Below are 25,758 nucleotides of genomic sequence, written 5' to 3'. Positions count from 1 at the left end.
TCCGTGCGGCCCCACAGAGAGAGATTGCTGCAGGGCCGAGACGAGAGCAGGGACACGGGGCTGCCTGGTACTAAGAGATCCTTGACGTACGATTCAGCCAAGAATATGCCATGGAGACCCCGGAAAGACCATGCATTAGAGGTAACGGTGTCACCCTAGGACTGAGATCAAAATACACTCATGTTCACAAAGAATAAAAGCAAGCCCAAGAAATTAAACAGGAGCCACCAGAACAAAACTCATATCCTTAGTAAGACAACGTAATCCAGACTCCTTACCAGATTTCATCTGCAACGTCAAACATATAAGAAAAAATGACCAGACCTGGGGCCGATGCTGTGGTGTAGCAAGCTAAGCCCCTTCCTGCGGCAGCAGGATCCCATAGGGGCATGTTTGAGTTCTGGCTGCTCTACTTTCAATCCTCCTCCGTGCTCATGGCCTGAGAAACTGTTCGGGCCTCTGCACCCATGTGGGGGATCCAGAAGAGGCTTCCATCTTCTGGCTTTGGATCGACCTGGCTCTGGACATTTTAGCTATTTAGGGAGCGGACTAATGAATGGAAGATCTCTCTGTCTCTGCTTCTCTTTTTGTAAATCTACCTCTCAGATAAAAATAAACAAAGCTTAAAGGGTAGGGTAGCCATCGTGAGCAGACACAAGAAGCAGCTCAGGAGAGAGTGGGAACTAGAAGAAAATAAGTACAGCCAGTGTTGTCACACAGTGGGTTAAGCCACTGTGTGTAATGCACCAGTTATAGTTCCTGCTATTCCACTTCCGAGTCCTTGGGCTCCTGTCACACATGTGGGAGATCCAGATGCGGTCCTAGGCTTTTGGGGTCTTAATTTAAACCTGCCCAGCTGCCCAGTCCAGCTATCTCTCTCTCTCTCTCTCTCTCTCTCTCTCTCTCTCTCTTTCTCTGTGTCTCTCTCTTCTGTTTATAGCTGTCAAATAAAACATTCCTAAATTTTTTTAAAATGAATCAACCAGAAATTGAACATGAAAAAGTGTGATGTCTAAAATGGAAAACGCTCTGTTGGAGGTGCAGAGGGCTAAAGTTCAAGTGGACCACAAACCAAGCAGGCTTCTTCCTGCAGCCCCTCTCTTGCGTGGGAAAACCCGCTCCTAGAGCAGAAATCGATTGAGAAGCAGAGAGAAGGATACTGCAGCTTAAGTGAGGAGTACCCTGCGGGGATGAAGGGGCTAGACAAGGCAGGGTCTTTTGGGTCTTAAAGAGTTGTGGTTTTCCCTTGGAAACAACTCAAATATTCTTAGGAAGAGGCTGCTACGGTCAGATTTGTGGTGGGGAGGGCAAGGAGATACAGAGAGAGAAGTGAGAACCTGGACTTAGGTGGAAATAGGAGAAAGAAGTGAATAGGTGGTTGAAATAGCAGTGACTAGGGTGACTCCTGTATGCAGGAGACAGCAACGTCAAGAAGACCCCAAGTGGAACAGTGAGTAGGCAAGTAAGCCACCTCCTGGGACAGAGCATCCTGGACAAGGCACAGGCCTGACCCTGTTGAGTTTGAAGTAGCCACAAGACATTTGAAATAACAAGTGCTTAGGAAATTAGGCCGGAAAGTTTCAAGAAGATCCAGCAAGGTGGGATACCTGCCTTGAAACCTAATGTGGCAGAAATAGTCATGGATTTTTAGGGAACAGTCCTCTTCTACAGGCAAGGATGACATGTTTGATTACTGATGTTTTCGGCCGCAAGTACCTGAGAATTCCCAGTTACGAGGACTGAAGTGGGATTGGACTCTGAGTTAGCATTTCAGTGATCCACTTGGCCATTCCCTCCTTCCTGTTACCTTATGGTCACAACATGGTTATTACAGCTCCGCTCATCACAACCGCCTTCAAAGACAGAAGTAGAAGGGTCAGTGCAAGCAACTATGTTTTCCCCCTGAAAGGCAAGAACTTCTCCAGAACCCATCAGCAGGAGTCCACCGAGGTCCTCTTGGTCCCGGTTGTATCATGCAGCTGCCCCCAGCATCAAAGGGACTAGGAAAGCCAACTTGAGCTCTGGGGTGGGGTGTATGTGTGTGTGTGTGTGTGTGTGTGTGTGTGTGTGTGTGTGTGTGTGTGTGTTGGGGAATGGGTGTGGGTGCCAGGAGGCCACGAGTGTCCTTTGCCAGGGTTCCTTTCAGAGCTTTGTGTTTGCAGCTCCTTGGGCAGCCCTGCCAGTGTGTGGCCAGTGGTCTGTTTTGGAGTGCAGCAGTAGAGGAGCCCTCGTTTCGGCCTTTCAATGCCCACATTTGAAAGTGGGTGCCTTGTGTGGTGTCGGGAGCACCAGAAGACACACAGGCAGGTCTGGGATGGATTTGAGTTTTCTTCTCATCAGCCCCTTGCCCCCATCCCCTGCAGCTTTCCTGGAGCTGTTTGCTCCTGGAGAAGCAGCTTTGCAGTGGGAGTAGCTAAGGAACATAAGTTAGTCTTGAAAGAGCTGCATGGGCAATGCCTGTGGGCAGCCCTGCGGAGGCCAGGGCCATGGAGCTGAATGGACAAGAGACTTCCTGCAGCAGCCGGAGAGTCACCTAGGGTCCTGACAGCTGGAGACACAGAGAGGGCTTCTTCTCTAAACGTGGTGTCCAGTGCTGCTGCCACGTGACAGCTTGGTCCCAACCCGGCATCCTTTGCCCGCTCCAGGGGGCCATTTTGTAGGAAAGCCGGGAAGAGACACTGGGGCACAGACAGCCTTCACTGAAGGGAGTCAGATTAGCCGGGTTAGGGTTAATCCTTCTTTTCTCCCCAGCCTTTTAGTTCTTTCTGATTACATCTTAGGTGACTGAACCCTTTTTTGCTTCGGTGGTACCTCCGCCCATCTCTCACCGGTTCTTGTTCTGAAACTTCCTGGCTCGTATCCATACACATTAGTGGACAGTTCTGTGTCGCCACTTTGTCACTGGAATAAAGTCCCTGGGGAGCAACAGCAGCTGCCTTTGCAGACCTACTCTGATAAAAGTGATTCCAAGGTCCCTTTTGTAGGCCACAGTACTTAGACATATGTCAAATGATGATTTGGGGAAAACCGTATCATTTCATTTCTGATGAGTATTTAATACTTTGGAAAAGCAGAGTGAGAAAACTGTCTTTCTGATTTCAAGGCTTTGCATCTGGAAGGGATTGTTCTTTGTCTGATGTTCCAAAAGGTGTCTGAACAGGATGGGTTAGTGACGGTCGGATGGTCCAGAAGACTGTCCTGGCTCTGGTTGAGTGAGTGTAGGGAAATCGCAGAGTCTGGTATTCTGTGATGGAACCTCAGACTTCCATTTTTCTTGTTTCAACTGCTAAGCGAGGAAAGCTGAATAAATGAATATTTTTAAAATTGTGCCCAAGCCTTAGGCATCGATGGGGAGAGGCTGAAAGGGAGAGAAGGACCTTGCTTCAACCTTTATGTACTGGATTCCTCTGTTTAGTGTGTAAAGGGATGGCATGGTGTTAGTAAAGAGATGGGTGGAATAAGGTTCTTGTCTTCACACAGGAAAAGAATTCAGACATGAGATCCGTGATCAGCAAGGCAGCACAATTTAATGGGCTGTCAGAATGGTTGGGCATCTCTCCAGACCGAATCCAAGAGTGGCCATTCTAGCTGGGCACAGCCAGGTGACATGGTTTACTGGAAAGAACACAGCTGGCAGGCTGGCCTAGCTTCTCAGCAGAGAGCTGAGGGCTGAGCATGCAGTGTGTGAGATTGGTCCTTACAAGGGAACCGATCCAGTTCTTCCTGCCATTTCCCCCTTTACCCTTCTTCTTCTCCAGGACAAAGGGTTTGCTGTGTATAAATTAGAACAAATGCCTCCCAAGGCTTCAGGACTCGGTGCTGTCAGACTGGGTATCCATCTGGCTGTGGACAGAGGCGCGTCTTCCAGGGTGCCTTCCTTGGGGGAAGGCTGTGAAGGTTTTACTGCCCGATATTACCAGGCTGGGTAACCAGCTTGTTGCTGAATAGGGGGGATTCTCCTGGGGTGTTCTCCTTGGGGAGCGGGAGACTGGGCTCCCTGTAAAGTTTTGGGGGTCTGACCAGGACTTGGTAGTGTAAAATCCTGGATGCTTCCGAGCTTCTGCTGATGCTGTGCTCTTCTTAGGCCCCTCTTGCATATGTAGGCTAATTTCTATCTTCCTACCTAACAATAACACTGGTAAGTTTCTAATTTATTTCATGTTATTGAAAGACAGAGAGAGAGCAAGAGAGATATCTTTCATCTTGCTGTTTCACTTCCCAAAAGCCCAAGACAGCCAAGACTGGACCAGGTCTAAAGCAGAAGCTTATATCTCAGTCTAGGTCTCCTGAGTGGGGGGCTGGGACCCACACGTCCACACCAGCACCTGATGCCTCCCCAGGTGCACACTAGCAGGAGCCAGGAGTTGGAAGCGGAGACAGGAGCTGAAGCTAGGCACCCCAAGATGAGCTGCAGACAGCCCCCATAGCATTTTAGCCGCTACACCAAATACCCACCCATTGTAGCATAAAAATCCTGCACTTTGTAGGGTTGGTGTGGTGGCCTAGTGGCTAAAGTCCTTGCCTATGAGCGCTGGTTCTAATCCCAGCTGCCCCGCTTTCCCATCCAGCTCCCTGTTTGTGACCTGGGAAAGCAGTTGAGGAAGTCAACTGCTCTATGCAGCTCTCTCCTGAGAAGCTGCATCCATGTGGGAGATCGGAAGAAGCTCCTGGGTCCTGGTTTCGGACTGGCTCAGTTCCAGCCAATGTGGCCCCTGAAGGAGTTCATCAGCAGACGGAAGATCCTTCTCTCTGTCTTTTCTGTCTCTCTGTATATCTGATTTTCCAATAAAAAATAAATGAATCTTTTTTTAAAAATCCTGCACTTTCTCCCATTTTGGAGTCCACAGGCCAGCAGGATTTCTGTACACCAAGACTGATCAGGGTGGGGAAGATGGACACTGCCAACTCTGTTTGCCAAATGAAAGAGGTGAAACGAAAGCAGTGCCACTCACTGCAACACCAAAATGAAGGGGAGATCTGGGGCTAGTGCTGTGGTGTGTGCCGCCTGTGGTGCCAGCATCCTATACGGGCACTGGTTTGAATCCTGGCTTCTCCACTTCTGATCTAGTTCCCCATTCATGTGCCTGGGAAAGCAGTAGGAGAGAGCCTAAAGGACGTCCTGGGACTCCTGCGTCCATGTGAGACACCTGGAAGAAGCTCCTGGCTCCGAACCATCCCGACTCTGACTGTTGGGACTGTGGGGAGTGAACCAGTGGCTGGAAGAGCTTTCTGTCTCCCCCTCCCACCCACACTCCATAACTCTGCGTTTTAAGCCAAATAAATAAAATCATTTTTTTAAAAAAGGGGGAGAGGGTAGAAGGCTAGCGCCATGGCAGCAGTCTAAGCTTCTGCCTGCAGTGCTGACATCCCTGATAGGTGCCAGTCTCAGTCCTGGCTGCTCCACTTCCAATACAGTTCCCTGTTAATGGCCTGAGAAAGCAGAGGAGGATGGCCCCAAGTTGTTGGGCCTCTGTATCCTTGTGAGAAACCTGGAAGAAGTTCTTGTCTCCTGATCTCAGCCTGGCCCAACTACAACATTTATGGCCATTTGGGGGAAAAGCCAGTTGATGGAAGATCTCTCTCCTTCTCGTTTTGTAACTCTGTCTTTCCAATAAAAATAAAACAAATCTTTAAATTAAAAAAAAAAAAGAGGGGGAGAGTCATAGTCTCAGCAAAAACAAGCCCATCAGAAAGGACTTTTTTTTTTCAAAGGGGCAGGGTGGTTATTTACTCAAAAAACAAGGCAGCATTACAGGCGGCAGAGACAGAGGGAGAGAGATGAGAGAGAATGAGATCTTCTGTCCAATGGCTGCAACAGCTGAAGCTGGATTGGTCCAGAGCCAGGAGCCAGAAGTTTCTTCCAGGTCTCCCACGCACATGGGCCACTACCCACTGCGTTCCTAGGCACATCAGCAGGGAGCTGGATCTGAAGTGGGGCACCTGGGACTCTGCACCCTTATGGAGTGCTAGCACTGCAGGCAGCAGCTTTACGTGCTATGCCGCAGCACCAGCCCCTAGAAAGAGCTCTCCCAAGTGAATGCCTGTAACTGGGTCATTTCTGTGATAGAACCTTGGTCTTGTCGGTTGCCTTTGGGCAAGATGCTCCCCAAAGTCCTGCTCCCCCAAAACTGTGGCAAGTACCCTGTGTGTCTTACAGCCTTGTCTGTAATGTATCTCACTGGGGTGTTCAAGATGGTTGATTTTCTTTGGCTAATTTTTAAAATTTATTTGGGTTTTTAACCCTGTTCATAGATATGATTAGGTTTTAAGCAGGCATCTTTCAGAATTAGCATATGAAAACATTCACATTTCACATCCTATTTCGTTTTTTGGGGGGGGGTGTTTTTGTGTTTTTTTGTCCTGGTTGAGAGCTGAATATTTTAAACAGAGCACCTCCAATCAGCATTTTTCCTGCCTTGACAATTCAATCCAGGAGGAGAAAAAAAAAAAACATGAGGGCTTAGATTGAGAGTGGCTTGGTAATGCGTGGGCTGGTCAGTATGAAAAGGGCCATTAGTCCGGACCAGCCGGCTCAGAGCTCCCATGGCAGGAAAGGGTGCAGTGAGAGATGAGGCTATTCAACAAACCATGGAGGATGGATTTCTTTCAGACCACACACAAGTTTGCTTAGAAGCTAAATGGGATCTCCTTGGTTACCGAAGAGGAAGAGGCTTGGATTGTTTACAGAGCTTATTAAGCACTAGTTCTATGCATATTGACATTTAGTTTAGTTTTTAGACTTTTTTAAAGATTTATTTATGTATTTGAAAGTGCAGCGTTAACAGAGAGAAGGGGAGACAGATCGCCCATCCCTGGTTCACTCCCTGGAGGGGGCTGGGCCGGGCTGAAGCCAGGAGCAGGAGCTTCGTCCGGTTCTCTCATGTGGATGGTAGGGGAGCTGGATCTGCAGGGAAGCAGCCAGGACTCAAACCAGGGATGTTTTTTGTTGGTTTGTTTTTATGCCTTTGCTACAAAAACAGTACCTAGATAGCTAACAGAAGATTAAAACTTGAATAAATCACTGGTGTTAGGCAACGTGGTTACAAACAACATAATGTTAGGCTGGCTCACTTAAGCCAAGGAACTGATCAGCAAATCGGGTTTCTCACAGCTCTGTGGGAAGGCGGAGGACCCATGCAGAGGCAGGAGTCTGGGGAGGAACTGGGCACAGCCAACACTTCTCCCCAGAAATGCTCTGGTAATGTCACTGCTGCCCTTGGCATCTCCAGGCAATCAGTTCTGATGTGGCATTTCAACTAGTGGCCCACCGGGCCTGTGTGTCCCACGCAGTATCCCAGCATGCTAACTAAGTCTGTGATGGTCCCACTCTCTATAGCTTTCTTAGGGAAGGTGCAGGGCATGGTAGGTAACACGCCTGTCCCATTTCAAGCTCCTGTAGTTGGCAGTGCAGCCACACCACTTAGCCATCTTGCAGTTCTCTGAGAAAAAAGGTCCTCTGGGTGAAGGGAAGCCAAAATAAGAAAGTTGACAGTGTCATTGAGGGGAAAAGGTATTGGGTAAAAAGTCACCATAGGTGAAGGAGATTTAAGTCATAGCTGAGAGCCATGTCTTTTTAGTCTGGCTGCAGTTAGCCAAGCTTTGGACAGATTGCTAAACACCCCTGGGGCCTGTGTGTCTTCGTGTATAAAGAGAGGGTTCTGATGACAACCTCAGCCTTATGGCTCCCAGAGCCTGCCTTCCAGGAATAAAATGAGAATAAAAGTCAGTTGCTGGAAACTGGCTGATCTCCAATAAGTACCTCTAACTGTTACCCATCTGAAGTAGGAGAATCTGAAAGCGGAATCTAACTGCTGTTAGAAAATAGTAATTGAAGCCCAGTGGTTAAAGTTCTCGCCTTGCATGTGCCAAGATCCCACACAGACGCTGGTTCATGTCCCGGTGGCCCCACTTCCCATCCAGCTCCCTGCTTGTAGCCTGAGAAAGCGGTAGAGAGGATGGCCCAAAGCCATGGGATCCTGCATCCACGTGGGAGACCCAAAAGAGGCTCCTGGCTTCGGTTCAGCTCAGCTTAGCTCTGGCAGTTGCAGCCGCTTGGGGAGTGAGCCAGTGGACAGATCTTTCTGTCTCTTCTTCTCTATATATATCTGCCTTTCTAATAAGTGTAAAATAAAAAAAAAAATAGTAGCAGTTGCAGGTGGAGAATAGGATTATGTACATTCTTAGGCGCCAACACCACCTTACTTGTAGCATCTCTTCAGTTCTGTTCCACACTGGGGGTGACTTTGGGGAACGTTTTGAGGTTCTGAGAGGTAGAGACGCTGCTGTTGTGAGGGCTCCTGAGGCAGTGTGTGCAGAGGGGCCTGCTGCTCAGATGGTATGCTGCAGAAGGCATTGCTTCCTTGCAAGGTGCCCGGGATCTGGTTCTGTAGTGCTGCTCTCTGTTCTGTCCCTCGAGCAGAGAGAAGTAAATGGGGATTTAATGAGTGTTCAGCCAGGACAAGGCACAGGTGCAGGCTGCAGTCCAGGTCCCACATGGAATGTAAGAAAAATCATAGAATTAGCAGTTCTCATAGAGATCCCAGGCACGTCAGCAGTTGTCATAGTGATGACAGGTTGCTGAGTTCTCTGAGTTCTACCTGGAGCACTGTGGGATTAGGGGTTGGTTTGATTTGGGCTTTTGTATTTTTATCTTAAAACAAAATGCAGACAGTCGTATAAATACGTGCTTTATTGAATGTTTATTACAAAGCAGGTGCCTTTTGTCTGTAATCACACAGTAGGGTGAGAGTGGTGCTATATAGTAAATGCTTCCAGTGAGTTTCAGTCGTTGCCCCTAACTCTCTTAACCTCCTTCACACCTCTCAAGGTGACGGTACTCATATGCAAATGAACTGCCTTCCTGGAGCCTGTGAAAACAAATGCACAGAAAATTACTGTACAAATTACAAAATAATGCATCATTGTATTGCCTAGGTTAACTATATTACCAGTAAGAATTCCAAGATAGAATCTTCATGTTACAGATGTATGCATTTTGTAAATCCAGCTAATGGAAGATGTCATGCTTGTCATCAAGCAAAGGCTGGCATGCACTTGAGGACACACAGAATAATTCATAGAAAAACCACCTTTGTGTAGGAATTTGGAAACTGAAGACGAAACTCAGTGTCTATACATATATTTTTTTAAGACTGATTTGTTTGTATTTGAAAGGTAGGGTTACAGAGAGGAGAGATAGAGAGAAAGATCTACTGGTTCACTCCCCAAATGGCCACAGTGACCAGAACTGAGCCAAACTGAAGCCAGGAATCAGGAGCTTCTTTAGAATCTCCCATGACTTTGGGCCATGCTCTGCTACTTTCCCAGGCCACAAGCAGGAAGCTGGATGGGAAGTGGAGCATCTGAGAGACGAACCAGCACCCATATGGAATGTCACCACCATGGGGCAAATTAGCCTCCTAAGTCATAACACCATCCAAGTATCTATTTTTAATAGCAGTGTTTACACAAATTAATGTTATGTTTATGTTATGCTAGTTTTTAATATTTTTTGCTCTATTTTTATTTATTTGAGATAAAACTCCCATCCAGTGGTTCACTCTTCAAATGCCCACATAACCAGGGCCAGGGCGGGGCAGAACTAGGAACTGGGGACACAATCCACGTCTCCTGTGGGGTGACAGGAACCCAGTTGGCTGAGCTGTCACTGCTGCCTCTCTGACTCCCCCATGGGATCTGCTTTAGCGGGAAGCCAGAGGGAGGAATCGAGAGCCAGAGCTCAATCCCACACACCCTGAGGTTGGAGCCTAGACCCTAGACTGAATGCCTGTTGCTGATATTGATTTTATTTATGTATTTGTTTGAAATGCAAGGGTGTCATTTGTAATGTCTTTATGATATAGCTGAGCTATGGAACACCCATGAATATCTTACCCTAGAGTTTCCAGGTTCATAAGCTTGGAGTGTTTTTCTTTAGTTTTCAGTCCATGGGAAAGAAGGCACCAGGCACGGTTACCAAAAGACAATCTTGTGTTGTTCATTGTCCTCCTCCTGTGAAACTTGGGCTCACTCAGGATAGAGACCACGCAACCCCAGCGGACTGCATGGTGTTGCCGCAATGCACCGCCTCTGCTGGTCTCCTCTGACTTGGCCGGTGAAGTGGCAGGTGGCTGGGCCTTTACCTCCTTTAGTGTCCCCACATCCCTGGCTTTCTCTCACATAAGCTTTGTTCTCTCCCGTCCTTCTGTCGTTTCCACAGGCCATGAAGGATGCACTGGCAGACCTTCCCGAGTGGTATGGGATAAAAGGCATGCAAGCCCACTGGATCGGGGACTGTGTGGGCTGCCACCTGGACTTCGCACTGAAGGTGATGATGCAGTAGCGTACCCAGCAGGCCACGCTCAACATACTCCTCTGCATTTTGGAACTCTGAATAGCTCACTCAGCATCTTGAACTCCACTCCTGCTGCACTGCCGGTAGAGAGAGAGTGCAAGCCGCATGCAGGGTTTGCACCTCTGTGTGAGGAAAGACGGGAAATTTAATTTGGATTATATTTTACTTAACCCATTAGATCCAAAGTATGGTTTCAAGATAGAATCAGTTGTAAAAAGAATTTGTTAAAGACAAGTTGATACTTTGTTTTAGTACAGGCCTTGAAATCTTATATATATGAAGATTTGTTTGAAAATAGGTTATAGAAAGAGAGGAAGAGACAGAGAAAGAGAACTTGTATATAATGGTTTACTTCCCAGACAGCCATAACAGCCAGGGCTAGGCCATGCCGAAGCAAGGAGACGAGAGCTTCCTCTGGGTCTTCCACATGATTTTAGGGGCCCAAGCACTCAAGCCACCTTCCACTACTCTCCCAAGTGAATAGCAAGGACCTGGTTTGGAAGTGTAACAACTGGTTCATATGGGATGCTGTCATCACAGTTGGTGCCTTAATCCACTATGCCACAACACCAGCCCCGTGAGATCCATTCTATTTTATACCTACAGCACAAACTAGCCATCTTTCAAGGATTCCCAGCTACGTAGTGCTGCAGGTGACTATCCTGGATGGCACAGATACAGAACATCTCCTGGCGGGCTCTCTTTGACATTCTGTGCATGAGGTTCGCAAGGATCTATTCCTACACAGTAGGACCATCGCTCTCACTGCATTCTGGCAGTTGATGGGGTAGGGGGAGTTTTGTCACAAGGCCATTAAAAACCAAGAGAGTAAAGACTAACCAGTTCAGAGGTAGACAGACCCACTGTGTAGGGTGCAACACGAAACAGCCTGCTGGACCAACACTGCTGACAGGTGCAGCTTAAGGTCTCCCCCTGCGGGAGGGAGGTGCCCCTGGAGCTTTTCTCTCAGAACTCTTGAACATGCGAACTCTTCTGCTGCTCGTTGTCACTGGGTGTTTCCATCCTTCACATCCCCTTCTCTGATCAGTACTTCTGTGCTCTATTCATTCAGCTTCAAACTCTGCCTTCCCCTTAGTCCCTGTCAAAACCTTTAAGACAAATTTAGCCCCTGGGCGGTGGACAGACCCTCACAAGAGAGGTCCTGCTCACCCAGCCACAAGCAGGTGCAGCCTGCCCCCAGAGAGTGCACTTCAAAATGTACAGGACATTAGATCTCAGTTGAACATTCCACTGCTCTCCTGAGCAGGTGGCAGGGGCTCAGGAGTGGAGTCCGGCATGACTTTCCTTTAGCCTTACAAGGCCATCTGTGATTAGGGAGGCTCCTGGGCATTATCCTGGGTCTGGTCCCCATGTCTAGGGCCTTAGCTTCTCAGGGGAAGTGCTAGGGAGTCCCTGCACCGCTCACTGCTGAGTGCCAACACACACCCTGCTGATGTAGTCAGATGCTATTCGGGAGAGAATGGGGTTGTGGTTGGGTTGCTGCCCAGAAGGAGGACTGAGAAAGCAAATGGCTCTCCTTTCCCTCCTGCCAGGTTGACGGACAAGCCACAGGAGAGAAGCTGACTGCCTACACGGCCTCCCCCGAGGCCATTTATGGAGCTTCCCATGTGGCCATCTGCCCCAGCCACAGGCTCTTACACGGGCACAGCAGCCTGCGGGAAACCTTGCAGCAGGCATTTGTCCCTGGTGAAGGTGAGTCGATGAGTCAAGGCTGAGGTGGTGTGGTGACCGCCTTGCCTCTGGACAGTCGTTCCTGGAGCTGGTATTCCTGTCACACACTCATCTGTTGTCTCTTGTGACCTGTTCTGACTTTATTCTAAAACATGATAACTGTCTGAGGGGCAACATGCTGTGCGGCGGGAGGGCCAGGTGTGGGTCCTGCCTCCTTCCAGTCCAGCTTCCTGTTGATACGTCCTGGGTTAGCAACCAGTGATGAACCATGTGGTTAGGTCCCCGCCAGCCTCATAGCAAACCTGGTTGGACTTCCGTTTTCCTGGCAGTGGCCTGGCCCAGTCCTGGCTGTTACGTACATTTGAGGAGTGAATTAGCGAATGGAAATTTCTCTGACTTTCAAGTAGATGAAAATAAACATTAAAAGAGAGTAAGAGAGATGTGGAAACATTAAAACCCTAGCCTCTGTCTTCGTTATGAGATTGTCTACCTCTGGCAACTGAAAGCTCTGGTTTTTTTCTTTCAGTTGAAGCACTTTTCTGAAAGCAATAGAATCTTCTCTTGATTTACAATCCCATCATCCAAAGAACACTGGGCTGAGAGGGACCGGGGGAAGCCAAGACAAACGAGAGGAAGCTTTGCCAGCAACTTAATTTTATTGCTGTAAAGAATTCTTCCGGTCATCTGCTCCGTGTAGGCCTTTAATGGTTTGTGAATCGCTCCATGCTGACACAGGAACACTGTCAATCAATGCAGATCCGGGAAAGTACTTATACGTTAGTCGAGACCCTGTGGTTGCTAGCAAGAGAATCCACCTGCAGCTGCCCTGGGCCTTTTGCTTAGCCAAAGAGGGGTCAGGCTCTTCCCGCGATGGAGCATCAAGAGCGTCCCTGGGAGGGAAAAGGGAGTGCCTGTCAGGAAGGGAAGAGTTTTCTGGAATGACTTACTTCTGCCAACCATCTCATCCCTTTTCCGTTCCACGGACATTACATGGCAGCCCAAATGTACGGAATCAGAATCCTTCAGGGTCCTGATTAACAGGTGTTCCTGTTTGGGGTGGTGATCTCAAGTTGCCTTTTTAGAGAAAAACGAAATGGAAGCATTGCCCAGGATCTGGTTAGGAAGTGAGATGACGTCATCTGTCACGCAGTTCAGCTGTGCTTTGGCCAAGGTTGCTTACCAGGAGCATTCTAGCCAGCCTTTGAACCGGCGGGCACCTCCCAGGAGCCTGGCACAGGCGCGGCTCCGGACCCAGCACAGCCGGAGCGTGTGTCGCCCGCTCCCCCAGTACAAGACACAGCCCTGTCTCTGTTACAAATTGAAATACAGAGGAAAACCTTGGCTTAAAATGATTGTGTGTGTAAAAGCCCAGTATAACTCTCTCGCTCTCTCAGGTATATTTTTTCTACTCAAAAGAAAAATTGGATTCTTTCCAATTTAATTTCAAGGGAAAACTTGTGGTTTCTATTCCCAAAAAACAGTTTGAGATTCCTTGAGGGCAATGGTGGTTGAAAATTGTCTAAAACTGAAAAACCAAAAAAAAATTTAAATGTCTGGCCCTCAATTATTTTTTTCTTTCAGTTAATTTAGAGATACAAGTTAAAATGAGGTAATAGTAAGGGAATTAATAAGCTAATCAATGATAAGAGATGGAGTTCCTGAAAGATACTACATAATTTCAAGCATATTTCTATGTGAAAATTGAGAAATTACTGAATCTATGCACACAGCAGTGTTTTCCTGGTCATTCGGACCTCAGCACACATGACCCAGCCTGGTCCTGTCATTTTGGCAAATGGTAGTGATTGAGTTCCCCATGCCACGTTCCATTTGGAAACTCTCACTTAGTGACTTTCTCTTGCTCTTTATAAATCTGTAGCAATTACAAATGGACCATTACACATTGGCACTAATTTTCTCCATTTCTAAATTTCAAAGTGAAAGGTTTTTTGTTTTTTTTTTTTTTTTTTTTTTTTTTGCAGATGTCAGTTTATTCAGTCTCTAGGTGAATTTGTACGAGTCACTGGATCTTGACCTTGTAGTCACATAAAGCCAGGTTCCAGATCCACCAGTGTGACTGACAACAAGGCCGTGTAAGCTTTGTGAAGTTAGCTTTCTTCACCAAGCAAGGGCAGGGCTGTGCAGGCAGGTCCTGGGGAACCTCGTGGGCACAGTAGGAGCCAGAGAGAGTCATGTGCACAGGGTAGCGTGTGAGTGGCAGAGGACACAGGTGGACTGGGCAGCCCGTTGACTGCATGTAAGTGCTTTGGGCTTAGCTTTCTGTAATTTGGCACAGAGCCCTTTAAGAGAAGAATCAGTGCAAGGTGCTTCCCTACGGTTCTTGACATCTCGTTTATTTCTGTGGTCGTTGACACCGCCTTTGCCAGCCAGCTCTGACTTAGGTCTTGTTATGTAATCTCTGGCTTAATAGAAACTCAAATGCATTAAAAAAAACCAGCCGAGGTCTAGGAGCTGTTCTTGTCTCTCCTTGGAATCTTCCCCTACATTCCTGATATGAAAATGTTCAAACCCTAAGGGCTTTGCAGCCCCACACTTTATTTTTTAAGATTTATGTATTATTTTTATTGCAAAGTCAGATATAAAGAAAGGAGGGGAGACAGAGAGGAAGACCCTTCCTCTGATGATTCACTCCCCAAGTGACCACAACGGCCTGTACTGTGCCGATCCAAAGTCAGGAGCCAGGAACTTCCTCCACATCTCCCATGTGGGTGCAGAGTCCCAAGGCTTTGGGCCATCCTTCACTGCTTTCCCCAGGCCACAAGCAAGGAGCTGGATAGGAAGTGGAGCAGCCAAGATTAGAACCAGTGCCCATATGGGATCTCTGTGTGTTCAAGGCGAGGACTTTAGCTGCTAGGTCACGGCGCTGGGTCCAGCAGCCCCACACTTTAGCTAAGTCACCAGTTGTCCACACAGTGCATGTTTTGCCAGAAGGTTAAGTGAGGCCCATCTGAAGGGTGACTCAGAACTCTGCGCTGCATTAACCATGGACCACTCACTCATGCTTTGTGTCTGTCTCCATAGAATGAGCCTGAGGCTGGGAACCCAGAATAGGGAGTGCACCTGAAATCCTAGATGCCGGTTCGTTCTATCCACACACGCTGATGGATGCTGTGTGCAGGAGTAGGCCCCTGCACTCGGGTTGTCTATAACCAGTGCAGCTTAACAGTTGTCTGTGCCTGGAACCTCTCACAGCCTTCAGTCAGCCCACGCGTACTGCGACTATCCGAGAGAGGTGGTCCTAGGCAACACTCGGCACATACGCACAGTCAGACCTGATTACCTGCAGCATCCCTGGGAGCTGGTTCAGCAAAGCAGCAGCACCAAGTGAACATCCTTTTGCCAGAGGCACCTGCCTGCTGGCCTGTGGGTGCCCTGTGAGCAGATGATGCCTTTTTTCCTATCACGTTTCTAATAACTCGGGTCCTGCTGGGCAACGCACTGCCGTGACTCCAGCATTCCACATGGGTCCCTGTGTCACTTCACCATCCCAGGAGTCCCAAGAAAGAGAACACCAGCAACTTCAGTGTCTAGTTTTACTCCAAGCAATAGATTTTTATGTACAGCATGCAAGTTGATAACTATTAATTTTATATCTACATATTAGTAGATTTAGAAATATTATCAGTTAAGGACCACTTTTTCTTTTCAAACTGGAAAACTGAACTTTCGTAAAGACTGAAGAAAACCAAAACCTTCTAACGTACGTGGTTTATCTTTTGTCTCATAGCCACTTTGAAGAGATGTAATTCACATGCCAGGTGATTTGCCCCTTTTAAGTTGTGTAATTCAGTGGGTTTTAGTACACTCACAGGTGTGCAGGCCTCTTCATAGTCAACTGTAGAAAATTGTTATAACTCCAAAAAGAAATCCCATACCCTTTAGCAGTCACCATGACACACACAGCTGTCTAATTCCTAGCCCTGGGCACGCGGTCATCTGCTCTCTGTCACCTCCGATTGGCCTGTTCTGAACATTTCACACAAATGGAGTCAAGCACGAGTTGTCCTTACGTGTCTGGCTGCTGTTCATTTTGTGTGTTTTCTAAGTTCCTGCGGAATGTAGCATGTTTCAGTACTTCCTCCCTTTCTGTTGCCCAGCTCCACTTCACTCACATACATGCCACATTCAAGTATGCTGCTTGTCAGGTGATGGCCATTAAGTCCATTTCGACTTCAGCTGTTACAACTGCTGCTACAGACATTCATCCAGAATGTTCATCATTTGTGTGGATGTGTAGTTTTATTTCCCCGGGTACACACCTCGGAGAGAAGGAGCTGGGCCCTGTAGCTGCTATGTTTATGCCAGACCTGATCAGGAACTTCAGATTTTTTTGTTCTTCCTAAGAAATAGATGTGGGCCAGGCACGGCACGCCAGACTGCCTTCCGAAGCGACCTCACTCTCACACATTCTGAGGAGCAGAGTGGAGAGCTCCTTGCCAACACTCTTGTACTGTCTTTTTTTGAGTGGGAGTCATCCTGTGGGGTGCAGGTGGGGGGAGGGAGGAGCAGGCACCTTGCAGACTGGATTTGCAGTCGCCTGTTGTCAGGCATCTTTTCATGTGCTTTCAGCCATTTAACTCGCTCCTTTGAAGCCATGTCTGTTTATATCCTTGGCCCATTTTAAAAACTGAGTTATCTGCCTTTGCATTGTTTTATTCTTGTAGCACCTTGTAGAGTCTGGATACCCGTTCCTTGTCAGGTGTGCAGTGAACAAAGCCACTCTCCTGTTCTGGAGTTTATCCTTTCATTTTCTTGATGGTGCCCTTTGAAGCACAAAAGGTTTTTGTTCTCACGGAGGCCAATTTGTATGTCCTGGGTTTTATTACCTTAATTTTCTTTAATTTTTAAAGATGTATTGGCTTGAAAGGCAGCGAGAGATATTGTATCTGCTGATTTGCTTCCCAAATGTGTGTAACACCAGGTCTGGGCCCAGCCAAGGCCAAGAGCTCGGAATCCTATCCAGGTCTCCCACAAGAGTGCAGGGCCCAAGTGCTTGGACCATCTTCTGCTGCTTTCCCACACACATTAACAGGTTGCTGGATGGGAAGTGGAATATCTGGGAAGCCAACCAGTGTTCTAATATGGGATGCTGGTACTACAAATGGTGGCTTAACGCACTGCACCACAATGCTGGTCTCTGGTTTGACTTTTAAACTTTTTTTTTAATCTATAAAATCCGTGCCTAATTATGAGTCATAGAGAGTTATACTTGGGGGGAGGGAGCACCATGGTATAGTAGGTTAGATCTTCGCTTTTGATGCTGCATCCCATGTGGGCACTAGTTGCTATGCTGGCAGCTCCATTTCTGATCCAGCTCCCTGTTTATGACCTGGGAAAACAGCAAGAGATAGCCCAAGTCTTTGGGCCCCTTTACCCATGTGGGAAGCCAGGAAAAAACTTTAGGTTCCTAGCTTCAGACTAGTGCAGCTCCAGCCATCGTGGCTATTTGGGAAGTGAATCCATGGGTTGACATCTCTCTCTCTCTCTCTCTCCCTATTGCTTTGTAAATCTTCCCTTCAAATGAAAATCAATAATTTTTTAAAAAGACCTATACATTCTCGTAAGAATTTTATCATCTTGGGCCTTACATTTAGATCTTCCATCCATTTTGAGTTAAGTTTTTATACTTGGCGCATGAGGTAGGGATCCAACCTCATTTTTTGCCTGTGATGATTCTACTTTGTAATACACAGTTCATATTCCCACACACATATCATAAAAAGTAGATGCCCCTGCCTGATTTTCCTCCCCATTTTTTTGACTTAATATACTATTAGAAAATGTTTGTTCTTATGCGAGCTTCACAATTCCTTTTTCATTCATGTATCGTATTCAGTCAGCTTAGGACACCATAATATCTGAAGTCTTCCCTAGCATGTTGGGTTCTCTGCATCATGTGTTGGCCTGTCACAGAGAGCTGCTATGAGCATGTATGTTCACACAGTTCTTGGCCTCTGTAGGGTTTTCCTTTGGAGGAATTCTCAAGCATGGGATTTTTTGGTGGGAAGGGTCAGGGTTTATGAATGTTTTTCTATGCTATGTTTCTTGTTCCCTGTTGCTTCTATTGGTTTCTAAAAAGGCATACTCAGTGATACATGGATTTTATTGCAACATCAACAAGTATAGTTGTTACCCTACTAAAGGTTTTTGCTAATTTCTCAGGTATGAATGATAATAGCTTTAGTTTAGCAAGATTTATTTGTCATCTTTCTCTTTTTTTCAAAAAAAACTTTTATTTGAAAGTCAGAGTTAAGAGAAAAAGGTAGAGACAGAGAGAGATAGAGAGAGAGAGCTCTTCCTTCTGCTGGTTCATTCCTCACATGGTTACAATGGCCATTGCTGAATGAGGAGGCCTAAGGCAGACTGGGAACTTCATCTGGGATTCCCACATGCGTGGCAAGACCCAAACACTTGGGCCATCCTCCACTGGTCTTTCCAAGCTATTAGCAAGGAGCTGTATCAGAAGTGGAGCAGCCAAGGTTTGTCTGCCTGATGCAATGGAGTTAAATTTCATTGTGTGGATAAATCCAGGTGGCTTTATTATCATCACAGTGGTCCCAAATGAGCCCTGACCAGCATGATTACATTTTAAGGTTTTTGTGTTTATTTTAAGGGTAGTGTTACAGAGTGAGAAAGAGACAGATCTTCGATCCACTGAACTTCACTCCCCAAATGGCGACAAGGGCCAGGACTGGACCAGATCAAGGCCAGGAGCCAGGAGCTTCTTCTAGGCCTCCCATGTAGATGCAGGGGCACTTGGGCCATCTTTCACTGCTTTTCTAGGCTCATTAGCAGGAGGCTGGATTGGAAGTGGAGTAGCCAGGACTTGAACCTGCACCCTTATGGGATGCTGGCATCACGATGCAATGACCCCTACATTTTCATTATTGTTTAACTTTTTTGATTTTTTATACTATCTATAATGCCATCATACTTCATTTGTTTTGTATTTTTTGAGTTTCTAAGTCTGGCAGTATCTCAGTAGCTCTTTGAAACTCCTCTCAATTTAGATTTCTGTATATTCCCACTTACCGGGTAAAGTGTGATTCCCCTCATTTTCCTGAAGATGCTCTCCAGGCCCTTGTCCTGCTTGGAGCTGACCTGCTCACTCTCTAGGCCACTGGTGCACGTCTGTCAACTTCCCTCTGTCTTTGTTCTGTCAATGTCTGTACCTCTTTCTTCTGTGTTGAGCCCTGTTTCCTGGATCCCATGTCTGCCTCTCTCCTGATCTACCCCATTGTTTTCTTGGGATACATCTTGTGATATCTCCTAAGAAAATGTGCCTGGGAAGGAACTGTTTTGTCTTAGGATATCCTAGATCCTACCCCCTACCCAACGCCATCTTCACGTGTTCCGGTTTGGGATTCTAGATGTCTCCTACTGTCACTGTAGATGAACTCCGTGCTTCTTATTCTCCTGGGCAAGGGATCTTCAAAAAGCTCTGAAAATGCCTATGATGGAGGGAAAAAAAAATTATGCTTAGATTCCAGTTATTTCACCAAAAAATAAACTTATCTTTAAATTCTACTTTGTTTTGAGGTCCCCAGGTTGATTATACCCAAGTTATTTTCCAAGACGAGAAGGCAGTCATGGGACTGTCTTTACCATCTGGAAAGCAAAATGCTGTTTTTGTTTCTTTGCAAGAGCCTAGATGAACATTTTCTCACGTGCTTGCTTCATTGTTTGATTTTTTTCCATGGGTGTGAATTGTCCATTAATACCCTTCAAAGGGACACGTTCTTTCACAAATTAGCACAAAACACAGATGTTCCGGTGCCTATTTTTCTCACTCATCTCCTCGGAGGTTCAGGTGGCATCAGGGCCCCAGCTGACCGCGTCCACAGTTATCTGGTTCTCATTTTCAGATTCCCTCACACCGGTGACAGCCGTGAACATGCTCACCCAGCAGGAGGTCCCTGTCGTTGTCATGGCCAGCGCTGAGTTTGAAGGCTCTCTGGATTCGAAAATAGGTGAGTAGCTAGTGACGTGGAATCATGATAATATACCTCAAGGGATTAAGATCAGAATATATCCCTACTGCCATTCGCTGGAAAAGCTCACCATGCATTCCATGACCTGCTTTGTTTCTGTGTGGAAATGTCCACCTCTTTACGTCACCCCTTTGAGACCATACTAGGTACCTGGATTCTTCAAAAAGTTCATGGAAAATAGAATTTTTTAAAAAAAGTTGATTTTTGTTTGATAGTACCCATTTTTGTGAATTTTTGAAGCTGTCTTGTTTATCACACCTTACTATACACTATTGAGAATATATATATTTTTAAGAAAGTCTGGTTCATGGGTCTTGGTAGCAGAGTCAGTTGGTGACACCTGTTCATATGTTGCAGGCAATGGTACAAGGCAAAGGAAAACCCAACATCCACATTCATCCAGCCTGAACAGCTGCTGGCCTGGGGCTCAGTACACACATGACACATGTGGACTGGGTTTTGGTGAAGGTTTTTGTGGAAGGGGTGAGCATGAATTACTCAAGGCAAGGGTAGCAAGACCAGCACCATGGCACGGCAGGTTGAGTTCCAATCCAGCTCCCTGCTAAGATGCCTAAAAAGCAGCAGAGGCTGTCCCGAGTGTCTGTGTGTTTTAACTACGTTGGAGGACTGGAAGAGGTTCCTGGCCCAGCCCCAACCATTGTGGCCATTTGGAGAGAAAAATAGCAGTTGAAAAATTCTCTTTCTCTCTCTCTCTCTCTCCCTCTTCCCCCACCCCCCACCTCTCTCCTTCTCTCTCTGACCCTCCTATCTCTCTATAACCTTACCTTTCAAATAAATCTTAAAAAGAAAAAAATCATAACAGTGGTAAAAACTGATGACATATTTAGATCTGTAAATTGGATGTCCTTGGCTCATTTGTGAGTGTTCAAAGTCTTTGTCACATGGCAGGAAGTCCACGGAAGAATACAGGGATGGGGACCTAGAAGCAACTCAGTCCAAACTGCCAGTCCTTTGGGTAGAGCTGTGCGTCTCCCAGGACCCACATCTGTGCTGCGGGTTCCAGCCACAGCCTTGCCCACAAACGGACCGCATACTCATGGCTTCTGAGCACACTGGAGAAGTCACACTTGTTAAAATCACATTTCCCCCTCCTCATGACCAGATTGGCTTTTGAATAGATGATTTGAAGAGGCATCAAAGCAGAAAACCCACACTAAACCATTTAAATCATCCTCCTGTGAACATTGAAGCATAGACAGTGAGCTGTTCCAATTATACATTTGATAATTAGTAAAATTTACTACTACAGCCAGGTGAGATAAACAATAAAAGAAACTTAGGTTGATGTAGATTTGGGACAGGGATTCATTTATTTATTTTATATGTTGAGTCAGATCTTTGATTCAATATTGAGAATTATGAAGGAAAAAAACACTTGGTCTTTTTTTTTTTTAGGTAAGCAAAGAAAATTATTTTCCTTTGTTGCCTTGATTTCCCATAGTTACATAATTAACATTTTCTAAATTAATGTTTTTTTACTCCCCCAATGAAACAAAAATGGAAATAGAGAAAGAGATAAGGTCGTATTTTTACCATGCCACTTGCAGTGTCACCAATAGTTCAAACTCCCCCAAGCCTCACACAAGAATGCCATGACCCAGAACATTCTTTCTGTGGCCAAGTCCATGTGGTGCCCACTATGTCCTCTTCCAGTCATTGCTCCTTGTTATGCCAAACCATGGGCTTTGGCGGCATAGCTGGTGACTGCCTCCTGAACAGGAATGCCCTCTGATATTATTACCTGCCTTGTGTCCCCATCCTTTGAGACCCTGTCCAATAGTTCTGGAACAGGGGCCATTCTGCCACCAGGGTACATGTGGCAGTTTAGGGGGCGCCTTCTTGTTACTCCCAGCTCGGGCTGTGGGGGTGGAGGGGCTGCCCAGGGGCCACTCAGCATCCTGTTGATGTGCCTCACAGCCCTCAGCCCGAGGTTCTTTCAAAACCAACAGGAAGTGCATGGCTGTGTGCCTCGCTAAAGCCACAATAGCTTGACATCCCCTGGACCAGCCTCATCTCCTCAAGGGCCTGCGTGGGCTGCAGGATTCATGCCAATACACAGCCTACCGGTGCCTTCGGGAACAAAGCACAGACACCAGCTTTCAATTTCCTGGCTGAGTGGATCTTGGATCTTGTTGAGGTGCTAGGGCATGCTGGGGGAGGCAGCCCTGGCTCCCAGGAGGCAGGCACTGTCCTGTCACTGCTTGTCATGTGTTGATTGGGTGACAAGAAATGCTGGTGTCTTGTTGAAGAACAGAAATTTACAAAAAAACAACCAAAACAACAACAACAAAAAAACTAAACCAAGCAAAAAGACTTAAAAAAAAGATGACACCAGTGTGGTCATCTGGCTGTGTGGGGGCAGTGGGTTTTCTTGGGGCCCACGTATCATTTTCCCAATGGCTGTGACGTGGTTCCGCAGTTTCTTCAGTATTGTCAGCTAGTTTGTGATCCCGATACTTAAAAAGGTGCCTTGTGCTTTATTCCACTCTGAACAGGAATTCCGAGCACCAGCTCCAAGGACGCCATCCTAGCCCGCACCTTAGGCCTGTCCTACTCTGATGTCATTGAAACTTGGCCAGATGGCACAGAGAGACTGCGCAACTCTGCTGAGGTGGGTATCCCCGTGGACAGGCCCTAAGCACATCCTCCCAGAACCGTGACCTTAGTAGGAGTCTGATGAGCTATCCTCCCTCAGTGCCATGTGACAGCCTTCAAGCCCCCTCACTCATCCACATCCCTGAAGCTCAGGAACCTCGAAGCTTCATATGTGAAAAACAAAAGAATGTTTTTCAAGATCTGGGAGTTTACCAACTCTGTGTCTCATTCAACCCCAGAATAGTGTGGTATCAAAGTAGCTACACTTTATTTTGGGAATTCTCTGCTGGAAACAAATGATCTTATACAAGAAATCTCGACAGAGGCAACTGAAATCGGCTCTTCATGCCAGCAGAGCTGTCTGTTGTCTCCAGATCTCTGCCTTCATCTTCACCTGAAGGTAAACTCAGAGAAACAAGCAAATTCTAAGTCCATTTGGTCAGGGATATCTCTGACTAGCCCGAGACAGCAGCATTTGAAGCTGGGGCGTGTGGCAGGATTGGCACCCAGCATCATATGATGGAAAAGGAAGGGGGAGGGCTGGGAGGGGAATGGCCACGTGCAGCGAGCCTCAGGCAGGAGCTGCTGCAGATCACCTGGTGGTCTTGTGTAAACACCTGCGACCTGCCCTCAGCCCCAGAGATTGTGGTTCCATCATCTCTGTGCTAGAAGTCTCCTGGTATTATCGCTTGCTGCTGCTGCTGCTGCTGCTCTGGGCACCGCCCTTGTTAGAACAGTGCTGCCTACAGTCCAGTCCCTGGACTGGTAAGATTGGCATCTCCTGTCAGAAGTGTGGACTCTCAGGCCTCACCCTAGTGTCAGACCTTCAGGTGATGTGTATGCACATTGAAGTTTAAGCATAACGGAGCACTGTTTCTTTGTTTCTTTTATTTATTTATTTTATTGGAAAGTCAGACCTTACGGAGAAAAGACAGAGAGAAAGATCTTCCACCTGCTGGTTCACTCCCCAAGTGGCTGCAAAGAGTGGAGCTGAGGCTGATATGAAGCCAGGAGCTCCCATGTGGGTTCAGGCTTTGGGCCGCCCTCCACTGCTTTCCCAGGCCACAAGCAGGAGGCTGTATGGGAAGTGGAGCAGCTGGGGCACGAACCAGCACCCATATGGAACCCCAGTGCATACAAGGCGAGGACGTTAGTCACTCAGCTCTCACGCCAGGTCCCACAGCAGCACTGCTTCTTAAACATGGCTGTACTCTAGAAACCTCCAGAGAGCATTAATACACTGACGCCTCGGACCCGCCCAAGGAGTTTGTGCTTAATGGTGGTTCACAATGCGGACCTGGCTCAGGCATCCAGAGTGGTCAGAGGCTTCCAGGCAGTTCTACTAGGCTGCAGAATCTGGGAACCACCAGCTTAGCATAGCAGTGCCATACTTGGCCTTATCTCTGACTTGACTTCCCGGAGGCCCCACCCTGGGTGATCCTGATTCGGTCAAACCTACAGGTTTTTGATTTAGCTGGTGGATTAGGGGCTTCTTCCATTCTTAAGGAACAACAACAGTTTCTGACCTCATGTTTGTGCCTTCACTTTTTTTAAGATTTTTTTTTACATTGGAAAGTCAGATATATGGAAAGGAGGAGAGATATAGCTCTTCTAATGATTCACTCCCCAAGTAACCTCAGTGGCCAGAGCTGAGCTGATTCAGTCAGGAACCGGGAACTTCTTCCGGGTCTCCCACGCAAGTGCAGGCTCCCAAGGCTTTGGGCCGTCCTCCACTGCTTTCCCAGGCCACAAGCAGGGGTGGGAAGCAGGGCCTCCGGGATTAGAATCAGTGCCCCTATGGGATCCCAGGTGTGCAAGGTGAGGACTCAGCCTCTAGGCACCCTGTGCCTTTACTTTTTGTGTCACATCCCTCAAGGTCTTGGGGAAAGCAGGGTATTGAACCTGTAGCCCCTTTTTAAACTATGTTGGAGGAGACGAGATGGAGCAGAGCAAAGCTGTAGTGTCTGTCAGAGAGCCCCATTTTGTCCTTGGTAAAGTGGAGAGCGGACACTGCGACCACAATGGTGTCTGGAGCGCCCAGAGAAAACACCCAGGCCTCCATGAAGGACTCTACACTCACTGGCTTCGTGCAAGTTGTCTCACATAGTCTGGTGGTAAAGGATAGAGGATTTCTATCCTTCTAGAAGTGGAGGGAGCATGGAGGGCCCAGGGGTGCCTCCTTCCGTGAAGCACAAGAGTGACAGCCAGTACATTTTCAGGGTCAGAAACCATATTCATCTTTCTAGCAACAGTAGCGAAATGTCATTTTAAAATTTGTCTTAAGAAGAAAGGGACCCCAAAGGCAAAGTACCCAAGACTGGTACCCGCCCTCAGACGGCCCTGTGCAGACCTGGTCCCGAGAACCGTGTGAGAAATGTGGCAGTGCAGGGTGGTGGTGCAGTGTGCTGGGGCGGTGACTTGTGTCATGCCAGGAAGAACAAACAGCACTTGCTTCTCTCCCTCGCAGTACACAGGTATGACCCGGCAGGATGCTTTTCTTGCCCTGACTCAGAAAGCCCGGGAGAAGAGAGTGGGTGGAGACGTAACAAGTGACAAACTGAAAGACTGGCTGATCTCCAGGCAGCGGTACTGGGGCACGCCGATCCCCATCATCCACTGCCCGGCCTGCGGCCCCGTGCCTGTGCCTCCAGACGACCTGCCCGTGACCTTGCCCGACGTCACATCCTTCACTGGCCGCGGAGGCTCCCCGCTGGCCACAGCTTCCGAGTGGGTGAACTGCTCCTGCCCCAGGTAAGGCGTGTCCTTCCCCACAGCAGTGACTGTGCCCGAGGCTCCTTCCCGCTGCCTCCTGCTGCTACTGCAGCTCCGTTTTCCTGGGAAGTGCATCAGGCTGGAAAGAATCACACGTTCTGAATGGAAAGCCGCACGCTTCCACTGTAGCTTTGTTAGAGATCACTCTCTTTCCGTTTTATATTCCAAGGAGTTCCTTGGAGGTGACAGAATGCGCACTCCTCTCCCCCTTATGGCTCTCCAGTATGGGGGACCGTGATGACAATGGCCGTGGTTCCCCAGTAGCGGAGCAGGTGCAAAGACGGGAACTGTGCTCAGGGACTTGCTCCTTAA

General features: G+C 47.5%; 1 protein-coding gene across 1 annotated transcript in view; it reads left to right on the top strand.

Annotated features, from left to right (window-relative positions):
* The window catches only part of LARS2 (leucyl-tRNA synthetase 2, mitochondrial), a 101,351-nt gene that overhangs the window by 49,730 nt on the left and 25,863 nt on the right, over window positions 1–25,758 (top strand). The window contains exons 8-12 of the mRNA XM_040994335.1: window positions 10,220–10,327; window positions 11,908–12,067; window positions 19,933–20,037; window positions 22,575–22,690; window positions 25,142–25,425. Coding sequence (XP_040850269.1) covers window positions 10,220–10,327; window positions 11,908–12,067; window positions 19,933–20,037; window positions 22,575–22,690; window positions 25,142–25,425 — 773 coding nt within the window. The remainder of the gene's footprint in view (window positions 1–10,219; window positions 10,328–11,907; window positions 12,068–19,932; window positions 20,038–22,574; window positions 22,691–25,141; window positions 25,426–25,758) is intronic.

This window comes from Ochotona curzoniae, unplaced genomic scaffold (genome assembly GCF_017591425.1).
Source record: "Ochotona curzoniae isolate NIBS_2020 unplaced genomic scaffold, NIBS_Ocur_1.0 contig_908, whole genome shotgun sequence".
In the NCBI taxonomy this organism is placed as follows: Eukaryota; Metazoa; Chordata; class Mammalia; order Lagomorpha; family Ochotonidae; genus Ochotona; species Ochotona curzoniae.
Note: the sequence above shows the minus strand (reverse complement) of the source record. Positions and strands in the feature narration are given on the sequence as shown.